This window comes from Epinephelus fuscoguttatus, linkage group LG16, assembly GCF_011397635.1.
Source record: "Epinephelus fuscoguttatus linkage group LG16, E.fuscoguttatus.final_Chr_v1".
Lineage (NCBI taxonomy): Eukaryota > Metazoa > Chordata > Actinopteri > Perciformes > Serranidae > Epinephelus > Epinephelus fuscoguttatus.
This window is the reverse complement of record NC_064767.1, coordinates 20,714,509-20,735,797: the sequence shown is the minus strand read 5'-3', so window position 1 is coordinate 20,735,797 and position 21,289 is coordinate 20,714,509. Positions and strand designations below refer to the sequence as shown.

Here is a 21,289-nt window from a genome sequence, read left to right as displayed (position 1 = left end):
AATAAAACAATATTTAGGCTATAATTATTCATCAAATGGAAGTAGGTTTGCTGTGTAACCACCTTTAAGCTCTGTATGCTATGTATGTGCTGCATTCTTCAGATTCGCTGTATCACTGTATCAAAGTTCACAGTTTGAAGCAAATCTTTGTTTTTGATTCCTTTTTTTATTAGTATTGCTGTTATTTTCTTGCAGTAATAACTGCGATTTTAGTCATGGTCTGAAAGCACAGGGACAGTAATAATTTATTCAACAAATAAAGTTGTATCTATCTGCGCTGCAGAGAGCATGAGTTGGACGGTCCAACCCGCGCATGCGCATTTTATGTCTACATCGGCCGGCGCAAGGGACATCGGTGAGCATTGTTGACAATATTTTAATCAAAACCTATACGTTTCTTATGTGCAACATTAAATGTGCAATTATGAAATGCATGCAAGAGAGCTGCTGCTACTAGAACATATGCTTTTCTGATTTTAAAACATCGGCCATCCAGTGCCAACTGTAGAGCCAGCGAAATGTAAATTCAGGCCTCGTTTTCGATAACAAATCCAGCACGAGGCTAATCTGGCAACAAAGCTAACAACGTCCAAATGCTAAGTGTTAGCTAGCCACGCACAGCTGCTAGGGTGAATCTGCCTTACAAAACAATTTATGTTTCAGTAATGTTGACTGAACCTTAATAACGTATTCGAAAAAGCGTTGTCAGCTGCTGTTAACCACAACAATAGCAGCACTAGCACGTTAGATAGTCGTAAAATGTTAGCTAGCCAGGTAGCCGCTTGCTCTAACCTTCTGTCAGTGGCTAACGTTAGCCAGACAGCCGTTGAGCTGTGTCAGCAGTTACACATCTCCGGAGCACTGCAGATAACAAGGGTAACATAACGTTATGTTTTGATATTTCGTGCTTTCGTTTGAGTAATTTGTCCTCCAGAAGTAGCTCATACGTCATCAGTTTAAATGGTTTATTTTAGTCCTCTATGTTAACGTTAGTCGAGTGACGGTTTGATATTGTACGCTAACCGTTGGGACCAGCTGAAGTTAAAGGTAGTGGCTTGTCCAGTCAGTGTTAACAACATGCTAGCCTTGTTAAGGCACCTTATGTATCCTTATATTTATATTCAAGTAAATACGTTATGTCATTGTCCCCTTAACGTTGCCTCTGAACCAGTTTTGATGCTACATTGGACGTTGTTTTACACCTAGTTATTGCTTTACTGGCTGTAACAGCACACACGTCTGTCAGTGTAACCTACTGCATTGCAAAGTCAAAGGTGACAGGGTATATGCAGTCCAAATTAGCTGCTTGTGATTCATATAGTTATAATTTTGGACTGAGGTATGTGGACACAGTTCAAGCTAGTTAGTACAACATGGAGTTGTGTTATCTTTGATACCTGGTGCCTGAGATATTTCACTGTTTGTGTGAGGTTCGTTTGGGTGCACAAATGATGACAAAATTCTCTTTTCATCCGTTTTGTTTTTAGTGACAAGCATCGGCCTGGTGAACAGAGACTGCCCTTAACCTGAGTGAGTCATGGCCCAATTCGGGGGACAGAAGAATCCGCCGTGGGCGACTCAATTTGCTGCCACAGCGGTGTCTCAGCCAGGCCACTCGGGACAGTCTCTTGACCTCAATAGCTTGCACTGTGAGTATGGCAGTATGGCAGTTCTGAGCAGTTTCGTTTCCTCTCTTACTGGGTGCATGGTTACACAAATATTTAATGTTGTGCTCTTTTGGTTATATTAACTTTTTGATTCTGACTTAATTTTGTCATCACACCATATTCCCGATCCTGTTCTAGACTAAGTTCAGTGTGTTTTATTTGTGTGCCTTATTTTCTGTCTTTTTAGCTCTTGGTGTGCAGCAGCCATCTCTTCTGGGAGCATCCCCCTCTGTTTATTCTCAGCAGTCAGCCTTGGCTGCAGCCTCTCTCAGCAACCAGTCTGCTGCAAACTATCAGCTGTCTCAGCAAACTGCTGCCTTGCAGCAGCAAGCTGCAGCAGCTGCCGCCGCAGCACTACAGCAGGTCAGTCACAGTGACAGGAGTCCTAAGCACACTCAACAATCTATGCCTATTGCTTTAGTCGCATGTAACATTGTTCCTCACTGTGATTCACCACTATCCCTCCCATGTTCTCTGTAATATATATAGTCTCAGCTCAATACAGCCCTCCAGCAGTATCAGCAACAGCAGCAGCAGCAACAGCAGCAGCAGCAACAACAGCAACAGCAGCAACAGCAACAGCAGCAACCCCCTCAGCAGCAGCTGTACAATGTACCTCATCAGGTGACTCATTTGCTCATTTTGCTTTGTGTCACACTTAATTTTGTTCAAACTAACCCTGGAAATATATTGGTTGGTTTAGTCTAGACAAAATAAATGACATGGGCATTGATCTTTGTAATAGTTTATATTTCTTCCATTGCTTCATATCAATAGTGATGTATTAGCGAGGTAGTAAGTAGTAAATTAGTAGTAATAGTAAGTAGTAAATTTAAAATGCCCCAAGTTTCGATTTGTCTTCGGATAATATCAGTTTTCACGCTTTTAAATTGAGATTAAATTGATTCCTGGAATTTTTCTTCTCCATTTTCTCAAGCTTTAGCTTTAGCTTTAGTGCTCCATAGGTCTTAACAGCACAGCAACTTTCTCTTGAGTGAGATAATGTGACTGTGCTGGGTAATTTGATAGGACTACTCGAGTGGAGTGTGTGCAGTGTGTATACATAGTGCTAAATAGATCTTGTTTCCATTAGCAGAATTCCTTAGTTAACACACAGTGTAGCATTGGAGTGTGGGCAAATCTATAATATCAGTCAATAAAATGTTCACCCTTGGTATTTTCTTTTTTTCACAGCTTCCGCAGCCTCAACAGGCACTGATTTCTCAGGTAATGTGTAAAAACACATACATTTGCCATATATATATTTTTGTCATCTCAGAAATGCTAGTCAAGGCTTGCTGTTGGGATTGAATTACTAATTTTGGCACAGATCTCATATCTTATATCATATTGTATATCCATTTATACTTGCATATTATGTTCAGGGTCACATGGGGTAGAGCTTATTCCGGCTTGCACTGAGCGAGAGGGAGGGTGTAGAAGGAGAAAAACTCCCAAGACGTTAATGCCTAGATCACTCCTATCTGTTTACATCTTAGCATTTGAAACTGAATCCCAGGCCAAATGTTTCCATAGCTGACAAGATCAAAGTATTTTTCCTGGTTCATTCCCTGATGGTAATGTTCCAGTTTTCTTCATGGCTTTGGGTTTAGTTTATTTATACGAGAAAAAGCCAACTTTTGATTTGCTTTTTTCTTTGCATTCTTGCAGACTCTGAGTGTCCGTGATGTTTACTGATGACATGGAATCAAACTTAATTCATAATCGCAGGTTTTTGGATCCGTCTTTCTTTTTCCAACCTTCAGCCCCCTGTCGCCTTGCCCACCAGCCTAAGCTTGTCCAACCCCCAGCAGACAGCCCAGATTACTGTGTCCTACCCAACACCACGTTCAAGCCATCAACAGCAGACGCAGCCACAGAAGCAGCGTGTCTTTACTGGTGTCGTCAACAAGCTACACGACACATTTGGCTTTGTAGATGAAGATGTCTTCTTTCAGCTAAGGTGATGGAGAGTATCTCTCAATGTATTTCCTGTGCAAATGAGTGTGGAATGATAAGTTAAAAGCCCATCAGCTATAGTTTCTTTATTGTATGCATTACATTGACACTGCCTTATTCTATTGCCAGTCTTACCCCACCCTTGTCATTTCCCATTTTTTGGCACTCATATCCGACAGTTCCAAGGATACATGCACCTTTTTCAATTTGAAACTTATGTGACTGAATGGTTTTTTGAATCTTTTCAGTGCTGTGAAGGGGAAGACTCCTCAGGTGGGTGACAGGGTCCTAGTGGAAGCTGTGTACAACCCGAACATGCCCTTCAAGTGGAACGCCCAGCGCATCCAGACCTTACCTCAGCTAGCAAACCAGTCGGTGAGAAAATTCAAGAGGTGGCACTTAGTCGCTCGGGAAGGAGAGGATAACATTGTTGGGCACATTAATACGCACTGAGGCTTTCTGCTTGAATTATTTTTCACATTTAGATCTTTGGTATCATCGATCAGCGCAATATCTGTGTTTTCACATGTAAAGACTTGGTTTAAATTTCCCCAGTCAAGTCCTGTAAAGATGGGAAACGTTTTTCTTAACTGGTGTGGTTCCTCTGTCCTTTGTTTTATGTGTTTGCTTCAGAAAGTTTCAGCCTTTGGCCTTATTGATCTGACTAAACATTGGAACACCTACCTCTGTGACAGAATATGATGAAAGTAGCATGTCTCTGAATTATATCGAAAAGTGAGATCCACAGGTTCATTTTAAATCCTGGATAATTCACCTGGCTTAGTCAAGGGAGAGTCTTAATATAAAGTGTTTTTTTTTGTTGTCTGTTTTTTTTTCCAGATTTGATATTGTCCCTGTGCCTCTCTGTTTTTTTATTGACTGTTGTGTTCTCAATCCCTCCTTAGCATCAGCAGCAGCCTCAGCCTTTACCTCAAGCTTCCCCACAGCTCGGCAGCCTTTACAATGAGCCAGGGATGCAGCTGCGCTACTCAGACATGCACTCCACTTTGGACAACAGACAAAATGTAACCCCCTAGCCCTGAATCACACACTTTGTTGGTCCTTCTCTTTACTCAGTTTCTTTCTTTGACTTTTTGTCTTTGTTTCCTGGCTTTCTTGCTTAACCTATTCACGTTGGAACTAGGGCTGCACAATATTGGAAAAAACTGACATTGTATATTTTTTCTATTTGAAAATAACTAATCAGTCTAGAATTATTGGTGTGATTTTGTAGGGTGTGCTTTGGTCATTTAATCAAACAGACTTCTCTTGTAAATTAACGTTAATGATAACATTACATTTCCAGGCTTGTAGCTGGTAGCTAGCTTTTTTTTGGCAACTCTATTGTGAAGAATGGTTGGGAGATGCTTTAATAACATTGCATTGAAGAGATGCTTTATTTTTTTGTGCTGGAAACACAAAACACGGACCTTTTTACAGTCATTATACAGGAGCCTCAGCTTATTGGAACGCTTTCTGCTGACCGCTGTAGCTTAAGAAAAGCATGTGCTTTACTGTGTAGGTGGCACTTACCAACTTTGTTAGTCATTTTACACACACACACACACACACACACACACACACAGCAGTCTTACTTCCCAAAACATAATGCCACCAGACTACATCAGAATTACAAGTAAAACTTTCTTAAAGGCAAGGGCTTTGCCAGTGGAAATGAGAACTGAGCAAGTTTTCCTTTCGTATCAAGCAGCAAAAAGTTGTAGCATTACGTGTTTGAGTTAGTTTGCCTTCCTTGAAATTGCGCATCCTGTGATGATCGCAGTGTCAATTCTGAAAATAATATATCGTGCAGCCCTAGTTGGAACTGTAACCATAGTTACATCTATATTTAACTGCAGTTTTTGCTTGTTCTTTTAGTTTGCTGTCATTGCCAGATGGATAGAACCACATGTTTTAGTGGTTTAACAATACATGTCTTTATTTTAAGGAACATTAATTCTTCTTAAGGAAAGAATTTTTTTATACTACTGCTTCATTACGCATTTTTAAATGTGTTTTTTGTGATAGACTACAGCCTTTTTACCCAGGAAGTATAATGTTTTTGTTTGGAAACAAGCAAAAAAATGAACTAATGTTGCTTGAGCTGTTACTTTTGTTTCAGAAGTGTTCTCGCACATGGAGCTCCTTAATATTTAAATCAGTAAATCTCTTTACAGCGGACATTGCAGATGACAGGGAAAATATGTTGTTTAAGAGGTCGTGTTGGATTACAGTAATCTTTGATATTAAGTTTAATTTGACACACCACCCAAATCAGTACCTCACCAACTGAATCAGTGCCTTACCAAGCAGTGAGAATTACATATTTGTTTAGTTAATATTTCTGAATGTGGTGGCAGTGTGGCCTTTTGGTTCAAGTGACTCTACTTCAGCCAGAGCTCCAGATTTGATCTCAGCACCATCTTTTCCTTTGAAAGTGCCGAGCAAGATGTTGAACTCATCTGCTCACTACGTGCATGAAATGTCCTCAGAATATTCTGTGATGAGGAGAGCCTATCAGGGCAGCTCTAACAAATTAATGAGATTTCTACAATTCTTTCAGTCAAGCAGATGCTCAGACCTTTTCCGAGCTTCTTTCTTTCAAGCAGCCACTGATCAAGATTTTGCACAGTGCTTATTTTTTGAGCAGACATTGCCTTTTTAACTGAATATTATTTCAAGTCTACTTTTTGATGTGCTCACCTCTCCTTTTGTCTTTTTCCCCTTTTCTAGAGCCAGCCTCAACCTCCTAACATGATGAAGGCCGCCCCCACCATGCTGCAGTCACTACCTCCCCCAACCACGTTCAGTGTTCCAACCCAGGCTCCCCCTCCTTCCCTTCTGCAAGCCCAGCTGTCTGCTGCCTCTCTGGCCCCCCTCCTCCAAAACCCTCCTCAGCCTCTGCTGCCACAGCCTCCACCCAAAGGTTAGATACTTGTTAGTGGGATTGCATTTGTCTCATGTTGGATATAATGCAGTCAGACAAGTGGCGACGATCACTGCTGTTTGCAGCTGTTCAAGCACTTCATTGACAGCAAAATCAAAGCTGTCTTCGTAGCATGTTAAGTGATTAAACAAGCATTATTTTCCTTGTCTCTAGATGTATTTCCAGGGGGTCTGCTTCAGCCCCCAGTGAGAATGATGCCACAGCCACAGCCTGTCCGACGAATTGAGCCTCCACCCCGCTTCCCCAGTCGCAATGATCGAGGCCCTGAGCTCATTCTCAGGACTAAAGAGGAACGCATGTAAGATGCCGATAGATATCACCAGAGATAATATGATGTTTGTGACTGAAATATGCATTAGGCATAAGTTACTCATGGTAGTGTTTTTACTCAATGCTGTAGTCGAGACAGAGAACGTGAGCGCAGACGGTCAAGAGAACGCTCACCCACACGCAAACGCTCCAGAGACCGCTCTCCCAGACGGGACCGCTCACCCCGAAGGCCTCGCAGGGTGGTTCCTCGCTACACGGTCCAGTTTTCCAAGTTCAGCCTAGATGGGTAAGAACAATCTTTTCAGTATTTCCTGCTGTTATTGTGTTTTTGGAAACAATTCACTGACAGTATGTTTGTGTTATGGACGTACTAACTGTCCTCTGTGGGTTCTCCAGCTCCAGCTGTGACATGATGGAGCTACGAAGGCGCTATCAGAGCCTCTACATTCCCAGCGACTTCTTCAATGCTGTCTTCACCTGGGTGGATGCCTTCCCTCTGACGAGACCCTTCCAATTTAGCAATGCCTGCAACTTCCACATCTTGCACAAAGAAGTGGATCCTCTAGTCAAGAATACAGCCGTGCTGGACCCTCCTGATGCCAATCACACCTACAGTGCTAAGGTATGACTGCCAAGTAAAGATTATATTGCAGCAGTGTGGTTTTTGCATTCAGTTGGATGCAGTGGACAGAAAAGTCAGCCCATGTTCTTATTCCCCCTAGTTAAAGTTGTTAAGTTGTAAGATCCTTTATCAAACTACAACTACTACAGGTGTTGTTCTAAGAACGGGACCAAACCAACCAATATTGTCATTAGTACCACAAAAAAAAAAGTGCACTGTCTGTAGATTTGGTTTAAAGATGGTTTGATGGGAAGATGGACAGAGTGATAAGGTAGCATATTAAATATAATGCATAGGATTAAAGATTGGCACAACAAAAAGGTTTTTTTAAGGGACACACATTGGGACTTCCTGTAGCTATGGTTACCATAGACACTTCTCTCCATCACTACTCAAAGATGCATTTGGAAAGGATGTTAGTCTTGAGTTTAAGTTGTAGTCCCAAAGATTTCAGTCTTAGCTGATTTGGTTATTCCTGTAGTTATCATGGTAACAGCAGTGCGGTTTAAAACTACAGGAAGCACTCGTCTATTTGCTACTGTGTCAAATGTACAACTTGGGAGCAACTGATGTTTCTGTTAACCCTGCAGCCAAACAAACTCAAGTTGTTTCAATGATTTTAAAATATTAAATGTAACCGCAATCAGATTTCAAACTGCACATGTTGCAATGGCACAACAAAGTCGGTTACTTTGAGGAGGAGGTTGACTCTTTAGCAGCTCCTTGTGGCTGCTGCTCCTTGTTGCAGTGCTCTGTTGGAAAAATTAAAAATGATCTACTGGTGAAAATTTGCTAAAGAAGATCATTGTGTAGTGTCGTGAACACATATTTTTATGAACCATTGCACATTTCACCAGTTTATCACTTTGAATGTGAGGCAGCAGCTGTGTGAAATGCATGGTTTGCATTACCAGTGTCTCTATACAGCTCTGGTACCATGTTGGCTGTAACAAACACTGAATGGCTATTATAACTAGAATGTGTCTCTTTATGGTGCAGGTGATGCTCCTGGCTAACCCCAGTATAGAGGAGCTCTATCACAAGTCCTGTGCTCTGGCAGAGGACTCTCAGGAGGTCAAAGACTCCTTCCAACATCCTGCTAGGCTCATTAAGGTACACCACACACTCTCCATCCTTGTGCCATGCACATGAGCTGACAGTGATGTATAATTCCTATTCCATTGCTGAGTACTCACAATGTGGATAATGCCAAACTGATGTGGGCTCCACTGTGTGCTTTTATTTCTTTTGGTTGTGGATCCTCAAAAGGTATGAATGTTTGGACCTACTGCTGACCTTTTTGTCCTTCTCTCTGTCTATCCTCCTTTTTTTGCTCTCTCCACCCTCTACGCCCCTTATCCATATTATCATTCCCCATTTCCATCTAACCTTTTCTACTCTGTGGCTCTCTTTTGTACCCGTCTGTCCTTCTCTTTTAGTTTTTGGTGGGAATGAGAGGTAAAGATGAGGCCATGGCCATTGGTGGTCACTGGTCTCCCTCTCTGGATGGAGCTGACCCAGAGAAGGATCCCTCAGTCCTTATAAAGACAGCCATACGCTGTTGCAAGGCACTCACAGGCATAGATCTTAGTCTGTGCACTCAGTGGTAAGAGCTGTTATTCTCATCGATACTTATTTTTCTAATTGATTGTGTTTCTGTTCAAACCTAATAACTCTGCTGGTACTAAAATCCCAAATTAAGTAACTACTATGATATTGCTGCATAATTTTACTACTTCTATAAAAAAAAATCTCATCCTGGACACGTCGGGTGATTTTATTTGTTTTGTTTTTCCTTTTTTATATTAATGATAACTGTATTGTTAATTTGCTTCCTATTATTTATCATTTTTATTTATTGTGCTGTGCAATGTTCCTTTTTGGCCTTTCGTGTGTTGTCGTCTTGGCTCTCTCTTTCTGTCACACTCTCTATACATATATATGCATATTACATTGTGATGAAAAACCAAACGCATGGACTGTGGCTGGAAGCAGTAGCCTGGACCAGAAGACACTGCATTACATTTTTTTTTTAATTTATTTTTCTTTTCTCCCTGTTAAATATCTTATATATTTAACTGGCTTTCACTGTCCTGTTGATTCTGTCCTTCTTCGCACAACCCTAATGTAGTGCATTAAGTGTATCCAAGGTTAAATGCAGAACCCTCATCCATAATTGGCTGAAGCTATAATGGGGATGAATTTGGGGATGTGACTTATTTTATGTGATTGTCTGTCAACTTTCTCAAAATGGCTGCCGTAACCTGTGACAACAGTTGGAGAGCTGCAGACTGGGTCCATTTGTCTATGCTGTGTGTTGTGTGGGAGAAGGGTCACTGTAATGATATGTACAATCATTCAGTGATCTCATGGGAGGGAGTAGTTGTAGAAGGCTCGCCTTAGCAAGGCTTGCCTTTTATACTGTGCCCTGACCAGAATGTTTCTTTCCAATGCACCCTCTTCCTTTGCGACAGGTATCGTTTTGCAGAGATTCGCTATCATCGGCCGGAGGAGACACACAAGGGGCGGACAGTCCCTGCTCATGTGGAGACAGTGGTTTTGTTTCTTCCGGATGTTTGGCATTGTCTTCCTACCCGCTCAGAGTGGGAGGTGCTGTCACGGCGACTCCGGGAGCAGCTGGCTGAGAAGCTGTCGGCCGAGCGAAAGGAGGCGGATGGAGAACAGGCACTGAACCGCTAATCCCTCTCTTCTCATTTCCGCTTCTCACAGGAAGGCACAGGAATTACAAAAAAAACAAACCCCAGATACACAGACACAAAGCACACCTCACCACTCACGCAGACAGACACGAACACAGACAGATTATTGTTCCACCAAACCTCACCTAGGCGTCTTCTGTTACTCCTCCACCTGTCCCTTCTCCTCTGCTCCAACTCCTCCATTCCTCCATCAGCACATCCACCTTCCCTCACATCCAGCAGACACATACAGTGGAAGCAGTGAGACTAGGTTGTGTTGTGTAGGCCCTGATCGCAACTGACAAAACAGCTTCCAGCCCCTCAAACACCTCATAATTGGGTGCTTATCTGGGTATAATCATTAATACTAATCCTGTCATTTTGTTGTGCTTTATATTAAACAATACCTGCTTTGAATGTGGGTGCTTGCAAATGGTTTAGCTATGGTCTGAAATAGCTTCTCAAATTTGAGCCAGTGGTGATTTTCTAACGCTGGAATCTGAAATGTTTCTTTATGCTGGAATCTGTGGAGTCAGTTGCATGTAAATAATGTGTGTGTTATAGCGATGTGTATTTTTTTATGATTTTCCACATCAATTTGATATCGTCTGACTTTGAAAAGAGAACCTCCCCAAAGTCCTGTTTCTTGTCTGTTCTTGTTGTTGGATTCTACATTCTCATTTGGACTATATGTAGAATTTGGTTTTTCCAGGGCAGTTGGTTGGACAGATGGCTCCTATCTGACGTAGGTGTATAAAACCCAGAAATGGCAATACCCAATACCCCAGTCATAGACCATGGTAGGGCCACCCTATCCTCACTCCGTTTGGAGACCAGCTTCAGTTCACCTGATGTACCTACACACCTTTTGGACACACCTCTCATTGATTTTTACCTTTTTTTGTGTTCCACAGATTGATTGATTGGCAGCTGGGGGGCTTTTCTGTTGGTTTTTATAAGAGCTAGAGAGCTTCCCTGTGTACGCTTCAGTAGCAGTGGACTTAAACACAGCTGAGAGCTCACTAGGACGAGACAATGAGAGACAGATGTGACCTTGCTTCTTGCACGGATCAAGTTTAAAGTTCACTCAGGCCACGAGCGGTGTACTGACTGTTTGCTATCCCGCCTCTTTCTTTCTCTCTGCCTGTCTCTATCTTAATGATTTCCTGTCAAGGAGGAAGAGGAGAAGGATGACGACGAATCGAAGGACGTTAGTACTCCCACTCACTGGGCAAAACTTGACCCGAAATCAATGAAGGTGAGATTCAAGGAAAAGCCTCAGCATTGATCTAGAAGAACAAACAAGAAATGAGCTTATATGCATCATCTTCAGATCATATTCGTTCATAATGTGCATAGAGAAATGTTCAGATAAATTCTCTTCACAACGTTAAATGTGCATTTCCCACATCCCTGTTTTTTTCTCCCCTTGTAGGTGAATGACCTGCGCAAAGAGCTTGATTGTCGCTCGCTAAGCTCTAAGGGGTTAAAGTCGCAGCTGATCGCACGCCTTACCAAGCAGCTGAAGGTGGAGGAGCAGGTGGAGGAATCGAAGGAGCCAGAGAAACCAGAGTGCAAAGCTGCTGAGGAAGAAGAGCCATCTCGCACAGAGGAGGATAGAGAGGTACAGAGAACTGTGTTATATGGATAAGATTTATGAAAGAATTCAAAAGAAGCTGTGACATTTTTGTAATTGTGGCAACACTTAAATGCCGATGTCTCCTAAAATAGCTTCATTGCCGTCTTCCTATGTTTGTAACATTATTTTTTAAACAGAAAACAAATTTTATACTGTGATATTTACTGGAAATTAATGCAGTATAGCCAATAGTTAATAGACTAGCTTGTTATCAGAGATGGTCATTTAGCTTACCAGAAACTGTCAGCTCCTTGATGAGCTCCCTCCAATCAGCCTCTGCCTTTTTTAGGTTTTTTAGGTGAAATATGAAGGTATCGTGTAGATAAGACTCTCAACTCAACTTCACAAGTCAGTCATTCCTCGTCCATTGCAAGCGTCAGGAATAAATTAAAACACAATGTCTGAGGAAAGTTGTCGCCGACGCCGACCTGTGCTCGGCAGTAAATTGCACTCAGTCTGCGAGATACTTATAGCTCTGTTAATCTGTTTATAAAAATAATATTACATTAGGCACATTGTCATATTGCCTATTACTAATGTGATTTAAGTTGGATTTAGCGTTATGATGCCGTCAGCACAAGTTGCTGCTGTAGGCAACATTTGACTTTGCCAGAACGTATCATCATGGTAAATGCCGGTTTAGCTGATTTGCATACAGTCAAACCTGATCTCTTTATGTTGTACATGATGCCAAAATGGGTATGATTTTAATTATATTACACTTCATATGCTTTCCGTGGAGATGATGTCATAGTTTTGTGAGCTGCAGGCTACACTCTGTGTCAGTAGTCCATCTGGACAATGATCTGACTCAATTTGAGCTTTGCTATAAAGAAGCCCAGTCTCACTTCATTCAGCATTTGTCCTTCTGTGATTTCTGTTGAAACGTGGACTGGCACATCATGAACAATGGCCACATACAAAAATTGAAATAGCAAAAAGGTTGTGCACAGACATACAGTACCTTTTTTTTTAAGGATAGAATTAATAGACTGCACTTATTTCATCATCACAACACATGCAGGAGTTAACACAAGTTATGTAAATTAGTTTTAAATTTCATCTTAAGTGTTCTTCTAACTCACGTGTTCTTCTCTGGCAGGAGGAGGAAAGGAAGAGGCAGGAGGAGCTTGAGCGTCAGCGGAGAGAAAGACGCTACATCCTCCCTGATGAGCCCACCATCATCGTACACCCCAACTGGGCAGCCAAGAATGGCAAATTTGATTGCAGTGTCATGTCCCTAAGCGTGCTGCTTGACTACAGACTAGAAGACAACAAGGAGCACTCGTTTGAGGTGAGAATGAATGGCCACAGTTACAAAGAAGATACAGAGAAGATGAAAAAAGTTAACAGTACACATGTACTATAGTGATAGTTTTGTCTGTATAGATTGATCATACACTGTGATCTTGTTCTGTCCAGGTTTCCCTGTTTGCTGAGCTGTTTAATGAGATGCTACAGAGAGACTTCGGCTACCGCATATATAAAGCCCTCGCTGCTTTTCCAACCAAAGATGAAAAGAAGGAAAAGGAGAAGAAAGCCAAAAAGGAGGCGGAAAAGAAGGAGGCTGACAAGCGGGACATAAAGAAGGAAAAAGAAGAGGAGAATGAAGAACCAGTTGTGAAGAAGATCAAAGAGGATGAGGAGGAGAAGAGGAAGGCAAGCCTCTCAAACCAACTGGTCTTTTCAGTCTGCTATTTGCTCCACATATTTTCTGTGTTTCATTCAGTTGTGTGACTTGTGTTTTTAGTGCGATGACAAGGCTATTAAGAAGGAGCTGTCTCGTGATGAAGAGGAGAACGAAGATGATGGCAGCACGGCCAACGCTGAAGAATATGACCCCATGGAGGCTGAAGATGCGGAAGATGATGACGATGATGGTACTGCACTCTTTCTTTAAATACAACCTAATCAATTATGTTTGAGTTTCCCACAATTTGATTTGGTCGATGATGAGAAATCATGCACCACGCTGAACCTGTGATGGAAAACACTTCCACAGTTTCTGAGGCCTCAACTTGGGAAAACATTGCTTTGTTTGATATTTAAATATTTCCGATATTCACACTGATGAAACACACAATGTAAGAATTACATTTGAAGATGTATTGTCACTTGTTCAAACTTATTCCACTTCACAACTTAACATTTCTGTTCATATTTCTTAGACAAGGATGATGAAGACTCCAATGATCGAGACAGGAAAGATCGTAAGGATGACCGCAAGTCGTCAAAAGAGAGGTCCTCTAAAGACAAGGTTGGTTAATGTTTGTCATTCAAGTTTTATTCATTGTAACATGTTAACTTAATACAAAAATATGGATGATGCAGATGTGATGTAAGAGCTTTTACACTCAATTAAGAAAATGACAGGAAACAAAACCATTTTAGAGTGTCGCAGGGAAAAGTTGCATCAGTATGAACTGGCTGGTCTCAGTGTGACTCAAGCCAACTCATGGTGTCACCTGCAAATCAGCTTGTCAAGTTGCCAGTGGCTGGTTTTAGAACATAAGACACGACACCTGTTTTAACAGCAAATCAGCTTGTAGCGACGTCCACTGGCCAAGTCAGTAACAAACTGTATTCAAATGGCATATTCACCTACTGTGGCAATCTCTGACAACAACCCCTCGTCCCTGAGCCTAATTCCATTTTATCTTTAATCCCACAGTTGTTGACACATACATAAGTCTCCGTTCTCACAATGTAACAGTGTTGGACGGTGGGTCAGTGCTGTTGCTCCCTGTATGCGTGCATGTCACACACACTCACATATTCAATGACAAGTTAGTCTGCGCTTTAATTTGTACCGTATTTATTATGAAGACACGCTGTCTGAAGCTCAAGTCGTTTGCCATTTCATCACTTCCAGAAATGCAGCGAGCATCTCACTAGCACTATCCTCATTCATATTTTAAAAAGCTACAGATTATATTCAGCAACAGAATAATCCTGAAAAGCTTGAACTGGAACACAAGTACAGAGTAGTTGCAAGTTTGAGCTCGTCTCGTCGAGATCTTTGGTCTGAGCTGGGCTTAAGACACTGATGTAGCATAAACATGATTATTTGGTATAAATATGGTTGTTGTTGTTGTTGTTGTTGTTACACAAGGAGAAGAAGCAGATGGTCACACACAACAAAGAGCTGCTGATGGCATTCGTCTACTTTGACCAGAGCCACTGTGGCTATCTGCTGGAAAGAGACCTGGAGGAGATCTTGTACACACTGGGACTGCACCTTTCTCGTGCTCAGGTGAACACACACACACACTAACCTAATTATCACCATGGTTTGTCTCTGGGTCTGTGCACCCCTGATTGTTAATGCATCTTGTTCACTCACTGCCTGCCTGTCGTGTCTATTTCCAGATAAAGAAGCTGTTGAATAAGCCGGTGGTCAGAGAGTCGTGTTACTACCGTAAACTGACAGACAGGGGGAAGGATGAACCCATTCCTTCCTTTAATGAAGCCCAGATAGAAAACCTCATAGGTGAGCTAATATGGGCTTTAATGATTGAATGTGTTACTACCACTATGAATTTTTAAATCTGCAATGACTTAGGAAGTGTCATCAAATAAGCTACAGCTATCATATGCTCAAGGGCTGCTGTCGTTTATGAAATTCTTCTTTTTTCTGTCAGGTAACCGAGGACTACTTCCTGCTCCAAAAGCTCGAGCGCAGTCTGAGGCCAGTGAGTCCGGTAATCTGATCGTGTATAACGGAGCCATGGTCGATATTGGCAGCATGATGCAGAAACTGGAGAAGAGTGAGAAAGCAAGAGAGGAGATAGAACAGAAGCTCATGGTTCAGGATGCCAAAATGGGTATGATTTTAATTATATTACACTTCATATGCTTTCCCTGGAGATGATGTCATAGTATAGTGAGCTGCAGGCTACACTCTGTGTCAGTAGTCCATCTGGACAATGATCTGGCTCAATTTGAGCTTTGCTATAAAGAAGCCCAGTCTCATTTCATTCAGCATTTGTCCTTCTGTGATTTCTGTTGAAACGTGGACTGGCACATCATGAACAATGGCCACATACAAAAATTGAAATAGCAAAAAGGTTGTGCACAGACACACAGTACCTTTTTTTTTTTTTTAAGGATAGAATTAATCAAAAGCACTTATTTCATCATCACAACAACATGTGCAGGAGTTAACACAAGTTATATAATTAAAATATCCCAGCATGGGAGTGTTTCAGGGCTGTTAATTAAATTAACTGTGCTTGAATCAAATGATCCCCTTACATTGTTTACAGGAGGTGTTTGAAAGGGTTGTCCAGAAGGCCTCATATCAACTTGAGAATAAAGACGATCTTAAGTGTTGTTTATTATAGACAGTGCTTTCCTGTGCACAGCAGTGTTTCACAGCCATCTTTGTTGACAGCCCACAATTTTCCCACTCAGCTTGTTTGCAGTAGTCAGGTTACAAGGCTTGGGCAGTATGTATTTTTTCATACCATCTTGGTATTTCACAGTAGTGTCCGGTATATGACGGTATTTGTGTGCGGTGATTCCTAACGGTCTTTCTCTGCCATTGCTAGCCGGTTATTTACACTTCTGTAACCTCACCTACACTACTGGCAATTGCCATATCTGTGAGCTCAGCTGCCTGTTCTACGTGGAGAAACTGACCTCTTGTGGCGCGTGATATGCAGTACATGTAATCCATCCTCAATACAGCACCTCCATATGATTTTAACAGACAGATATGTGTTTTTTTGATGGTATTGGAAAACATTGGGTTTTCTGAATACCCTGGTATACAGTTATACCACCCAAGACTACCATACCAGGTTATGGTATCAACACAAGGATGCGTTGTGTTGGGTTTACATAAACTTTTCCAGGACATTCTGACTTGAGTATAAACCCTTTGGTTTCTTAACAAGAAATCCTCTCTGAAATTAGCTGACCTAGCTGAAATTATGTTTGAATAGTTTGAACCTGATATGTCTGAAAATGTCAGGCAAGTGGGGCAAGAAAAATAATTTATTATGGGTCCTTGAAAAGTCCTGGAAAAGATTTGAAATGTTGTCTATACAAATGTGTGGGAACCCTGGGTTAAGAACTTGTAAATGTCGGCTGTAATAATGACCAAAACAGTAATCTTTTGGTTTTCCAGAATTATGCAGCTTTATCATTGACATGTCTTTATTCTAATCCTCCATCTAACATTAGACATCTAACAGTGTTGTGCCTCTTTGCAGAGGAAGATGCAAAGGTTAAAGCGCAGGTGGAACAAGCTAACAAAGCCTTGTTGCGGGAGCTGGAGGAGTTGAAAAGCACACTGAGCCAAACGGAGCAGACTTTGAAGGCTGCAGAGGAACAGAAAAACACCTACCACGACCAGATAAGCAAAACGTCCAACACCTTGATGTCCAGCGTCAAAGAGCTGATGGCAGTGCTGAAAAAGGTGCAACATTTTTAAAAAGCACCACATTGCTGTTTATCTATTTCAGAGATGGAATATGTAACATCACTGGCTTCATCTGTCTCTGAGTGATGGCATTTCATCATTCAGACATACTGTTGGTGACGTAGTTCAGGGCAGCTTTATTTAGACATGACTGCACATTTACAGACAGAGCTGTGTGCATGTGTGATATTTAGCACCCGGTGTGCGAGAGAACAGCTGTGAGTTATAATGTTGTGACTGCAAGAAAGAGGAGTGATTTCTGTTTTGTCTCAGGCTGCATCACTGATGGATTTTAAGCACTTATTTTGCCTTTAAAACCTGAATGACCATCATGAACACGGAAAACAATTGATCTCCTCAGCACCTTGAAATTGGCTCTTCCAGTCTTTCCCTAGTTTATCAAAGTGATTTTGTGCATAAGAAAGAGACGGTGATTTAGATAATAAATATATTACAGCCATCTTGGAAGGTGGTACAAGACATTTAAACTCACTCTCTGCATGTTTCAGCTTGTGCTGCTGCAGTCTGTACGTTAATCTGACTTGTATCGCAGCAACAGTGTTACAGAAATGTTACTTGGTCCCACTGTTGTAGTTGAATACATGTAATCAAAAGTAGTTTAACTACATTCATTTTTGCATGTTGATTTTAAGTTGTCAAATAACTTTCTGTCATTTGTTAGTGTAGTTTACTACTGACTCTACAAACTGTTTTGTAGGAATATCGAAGGTTTCCTTTTGTAAGACGTTGCAAAACTCTTGCTGACATTCCTTGCACTTTCCCATGAATAGTGGGATATTTCAATTGTTTTGGTTTATGTAATCTGGATCTCTCCCTACAATAGCTTTGCTATAATTTCTTCCTGTATAAAGTAATTAGCTTGCAAAGTGATGCTTATAAAGAAGCTTCCCCAACACTGCCAGGTCCAACCTGGTACATTTTTAGACTTTTCCGTAAGGTCCAGTTCAGACCAAAGATTCACGACAAGATGAGTTGAAACAGGCAGCTACTTGCAATGTGGCTTTCTGCAACGTTCTAAAAACCTGCCTGTTCACACCAATGCAACTAGATCAGACAGTGTATCATCTCTATGCAACAACTGTCTGTACTTCTGTTCTGATTTCCAGCTTTACAGGTTTATTTTGTGGCTGAATATAATTTGTAGCATCTTCAAATATTAATGAGGATAGTGATAGTGAGATTCTGGCTATAGTTGCATTTGTAGTACAGTGAGGACAGAATCACAGGGATTGGTAGGGACAGAGCACCTGTCGCAGCAAGCAAACACGCCGTCTGCAGTCATTTTGACCTGACCAGCGGACTTTACTACAAGCTGATTGGCTGTTGAAACAGGTGAAGGGCCTTACCCTCTAAAACCAGGCTTGAGTCAAGCTCAACCCCATCAGTTCACACCGCTGCAACTTTTCTCTGCAATTTTCTAAAACGGTTTCTTCTTCGTTGCAAATCTTTGGTCTGAACTGGACTTAAAAGTGACTCAGGTTGTTATTCAGACATTAGTAGCGACACTGCCATCAGATTAATGTGAACCAAGTACACGTTTGAAAGGGCTGTATTCATTGATTATTTTTTGTCTCTCTCAGGAACAAGAAGTCGACGAGTCTGGCGATGAAGCTGCTGGCGATCACATTCGGACGTCTCAAACAAATGGTGCTGATGAATGAGTGACATGTTTAAAATAAATGAAGCTAATCTGTAACACTGATTATCTTAAATTGTAAATATTCACTAAAAAAGCATAATTTGGTGGTGTTTTATTCGGACCTATTGTCTCCTAAGTACATGTATGAATTCATTATTGAATTAGTTCCCTTTGTGTTAATTTGACCTCAGCGTCTGTGTGCAATAGATCCCTGAGGAGTTTCTTTTCTTACTTAGAATAATTTGAATCATGACGAAGCTTGGAAATGCTTATTTTCATAGTTTTGAGTAAGTAAAGCTTGGTTGCTAGCATTTCATTTTGCCATTGCTTTAGCTTTGTTATGGCCAATTAAATACCATGTTGTAGATTTAAATGCCAGTTTGTGAGTTGTACTTTTCAGAGAGTTTTGTTTTTCTAATGAGCAATAATGATGCTATTTATGTGCGAGAGAATTCATTAAAAATAACTATATTTAAAATAAACTAATTTTGGATGGAAAAGGGTGGGATGGGGTTTCACGTGGTTCAGACAGAATTTCTTTGTAAATTGCCCCCATCCGCTGTTTCACCACAGCTGTGTTCAATAATCATGTTCAGTTTGTAGTTCTTCTATTTTGCTGGTTTACCTGGGTTCAAACACATGGCTATGCATGGTTCCTGCTTCTCTTGGACCTTTTTGCCGTCAGCACCTCCTGACTGCATCCACAGACTGCTGCACTGTTTCATGTTTTACTGTGACGAGCATCGGTCTTGGTTTCTGACAAAGGAAACAACACATGAACCAAAAGATAAGCTCAATGAATGTGTGTGTTCTGCTGAAGGAGTATTTGCTGCAAAGACATGAACATTTTGAAATCCATCTCTGAACTTGGTGTGCGTTGGTTTAGGTTGTTCTGGACAAGAGGCACAATTACTTTCAAATGTGCTCCAAAGCAAGCAGTTTTATTTTTCTATTGAAAATGTACTCTATGGATGTCTTGTGAAAGAGTAAAGTGGTCCATTTTAACACTACAATGTGTCTGCGTTTTTTACACCTGCAATGTTAAAATGTCTACTGTGAACAAGGTGTATTAATGAACATCTGAATCATCTTTGTCTTTGTAGCCACCTCCAAAGGACACAGAATTCATGTCCTTTGGAGAGTTTACGTTTTTCAATTTAAAACCTAACTTTAATAGTTCCCGGGCTGATCCCAGCATTGTTTAGTATTCTGCCACCAGCAGTAGGTTTCAGTTGGGTGTTCTGTTGCCATAACAACAAGTTACTGGCCCACTTCCTTTGCAGACTAACTGGTGTTGTTATGGCAACCATAGTGTCAGATCTGTGTACTAAAAAATATTGACAGACATTTTTTTATCGAGTCCCTAAATGCTATTTTTGTAACATTTAAGGTGGGTGCTCATTTTGTTACAGCTGGTTTGTGATTTAGTAAAATGTAGTTTTCCTTAGCTAAGCTAGCTGTCTGGAGCTAATGCAGCATTCTTAGAAATGTTGAATTAATGTTAGGATGACGTGTATTTTACTCTGTGTACTATTTTTTTTTATTATTTGCTTTTTCTTAAAGGGACAATCAACCCCAAAATAAAATAAAAAACATAATGTCCGAATACCGGTAGTGCTATTTAGAGACACTTCTTTTTTATACCCTCCCTGAAACTCCAAATATTTTTCTTTGAGCCTCCCTGATTGTATTGGGGAAATACATGACCCTCCTCCCAGCCCTGGATTAGTTGTAAGATTTTACAAACGTACCCTTTGATGTCCATCCATTGATTTTCATCGGCATATCTGGGGCGGGGTTACAGGGGCAGCAGGTTACGCAAAACACCACAGATATTCCTCTCCCCAGCAAAGTTTTCCAGCTCCTCCTGAGGGACCCCAAGGCGTTCCCAGGCCAGATGAGATATGTAATCCCTCCAGTGTGTTCTGGGTCTAACCCGGGGCCTCCTACCAGTTGGAAATGCCCGGAACACCTCTAACGGGAGGCGCCCAGGAGGCATCCTGATCAGATGCCCGAACCACCTCAACTGACCCCTATCGACACGAGGGGGCAGTGGCTCCGCTCCGAGCTCCCTCTGGATGCCCAAGCTCCTTACCCTGTCTGTAAGGCTGAGCCCAGTCACCCTACAGAGGAAACTAATTTTGGCTGCTTGTATCTGTGATGTCATTCTTTAGGTCACTACCCAGAGCTCATGACCATAGGTGAGGATTGGGATGTAGATGGACCAGTAAATCGAAAGCTTCAACTCACCCTTTGGTGTGAAAATGAAAAGTTGAAGGTAAATCCTGGAGTTGGAGCATTTTTTTTAATGACAGACATATTAAAGTGATTTTAATGAAATATCACTATTTTAAGCTCAGATTTGATAATGTTTTTTTTTTCTGACAGAACTGTGTGTCCC

At 41.3% G+C, this 21,289-nt stretch overlaps 1 protein-coding gene across 2 annotated transcripts; it reads left to right on the top strand.

Annotated features, from left to right (window-relative positions):
• The first annotated feature begins 250 nt into the window (after positions 1-250).
• ccar1 (cell division cycle and apoptosis regulator 1) lies at positions 251-19,914 on the top strand. 2 transcript variants are annotated; one of them, XM_049600187.1, is made up of 26 exons: positions 251-355; positions 1,488-1,649; positions 1,855-2,030; positions 2,157-2,291; positions 2,862-2,894; positions 3,434-3,630; positions 3,875-4,001; positions 4,532-4,651; positions 6,360-6,552; positions 6,727-6,871; positions 6,974-7,129; positions 7,240-7,465; positions 8,465-8,578; positions 8,905-9,071; positions 9,940-10,150; positions 11,339-11,422; positions 11,600-11,788; positions 12,906-13,097; positions 13,226-13,462; positions 13,554-13,683; positions 13,972-14,060; positions 14,916-15,056; positions 15,173-15,293; positions 15,445-15,627; positions 17,020-17,225; positions 18,830-19,914. In XM_049600187.1, exons 2-26 carry the CDS (start codon positions 1,538-1,540, stop codon positions 18,908-18,910), a joined length of 3,765 nt encoding a protein of 1,254 aa, XP_049456144.1. In that variant the 5' UTR covers positions 251-355; positions 1,488-1,537; the 3' UTR covers positions 18,911-19,914. The 2 variants fall into 2 exon arrangements, with proteins under 2 accessions (XP_049456144.1, XP_049456145.1); XM_049600188.1 differs by lacking the exon at positions 251-355 and adding an exon at positions 857-876.
• Positions 19,915-21,289: the final 1,375 nt, after the last annotated feature.

Bases quoted from the DNA above. Each gene is read 5' to 3' on its own strand.
- ccar1 (XM_049600187.1), top strand. From the start codon at position 1,538: ATGGCCCAATTCGGGGGACAGAAGAATCCGCCGTGGGCGACTCAATTT. The intron at 13,098-13,225 runs GTGAGAATGAAT...TGTTCTGTCCAG, and splicing joins ACAAGGAGCACTCGTTTGAG to GTTTCCCTGTTTGCTGAGCT. The intron at 15,628-17,019 runs GTATGATTTTAA...GCCTCTTTGCAG, and splicing joins GGTTCAGGATGCCAAAATGG to AGGAAGATGCAAAGGTTAAA.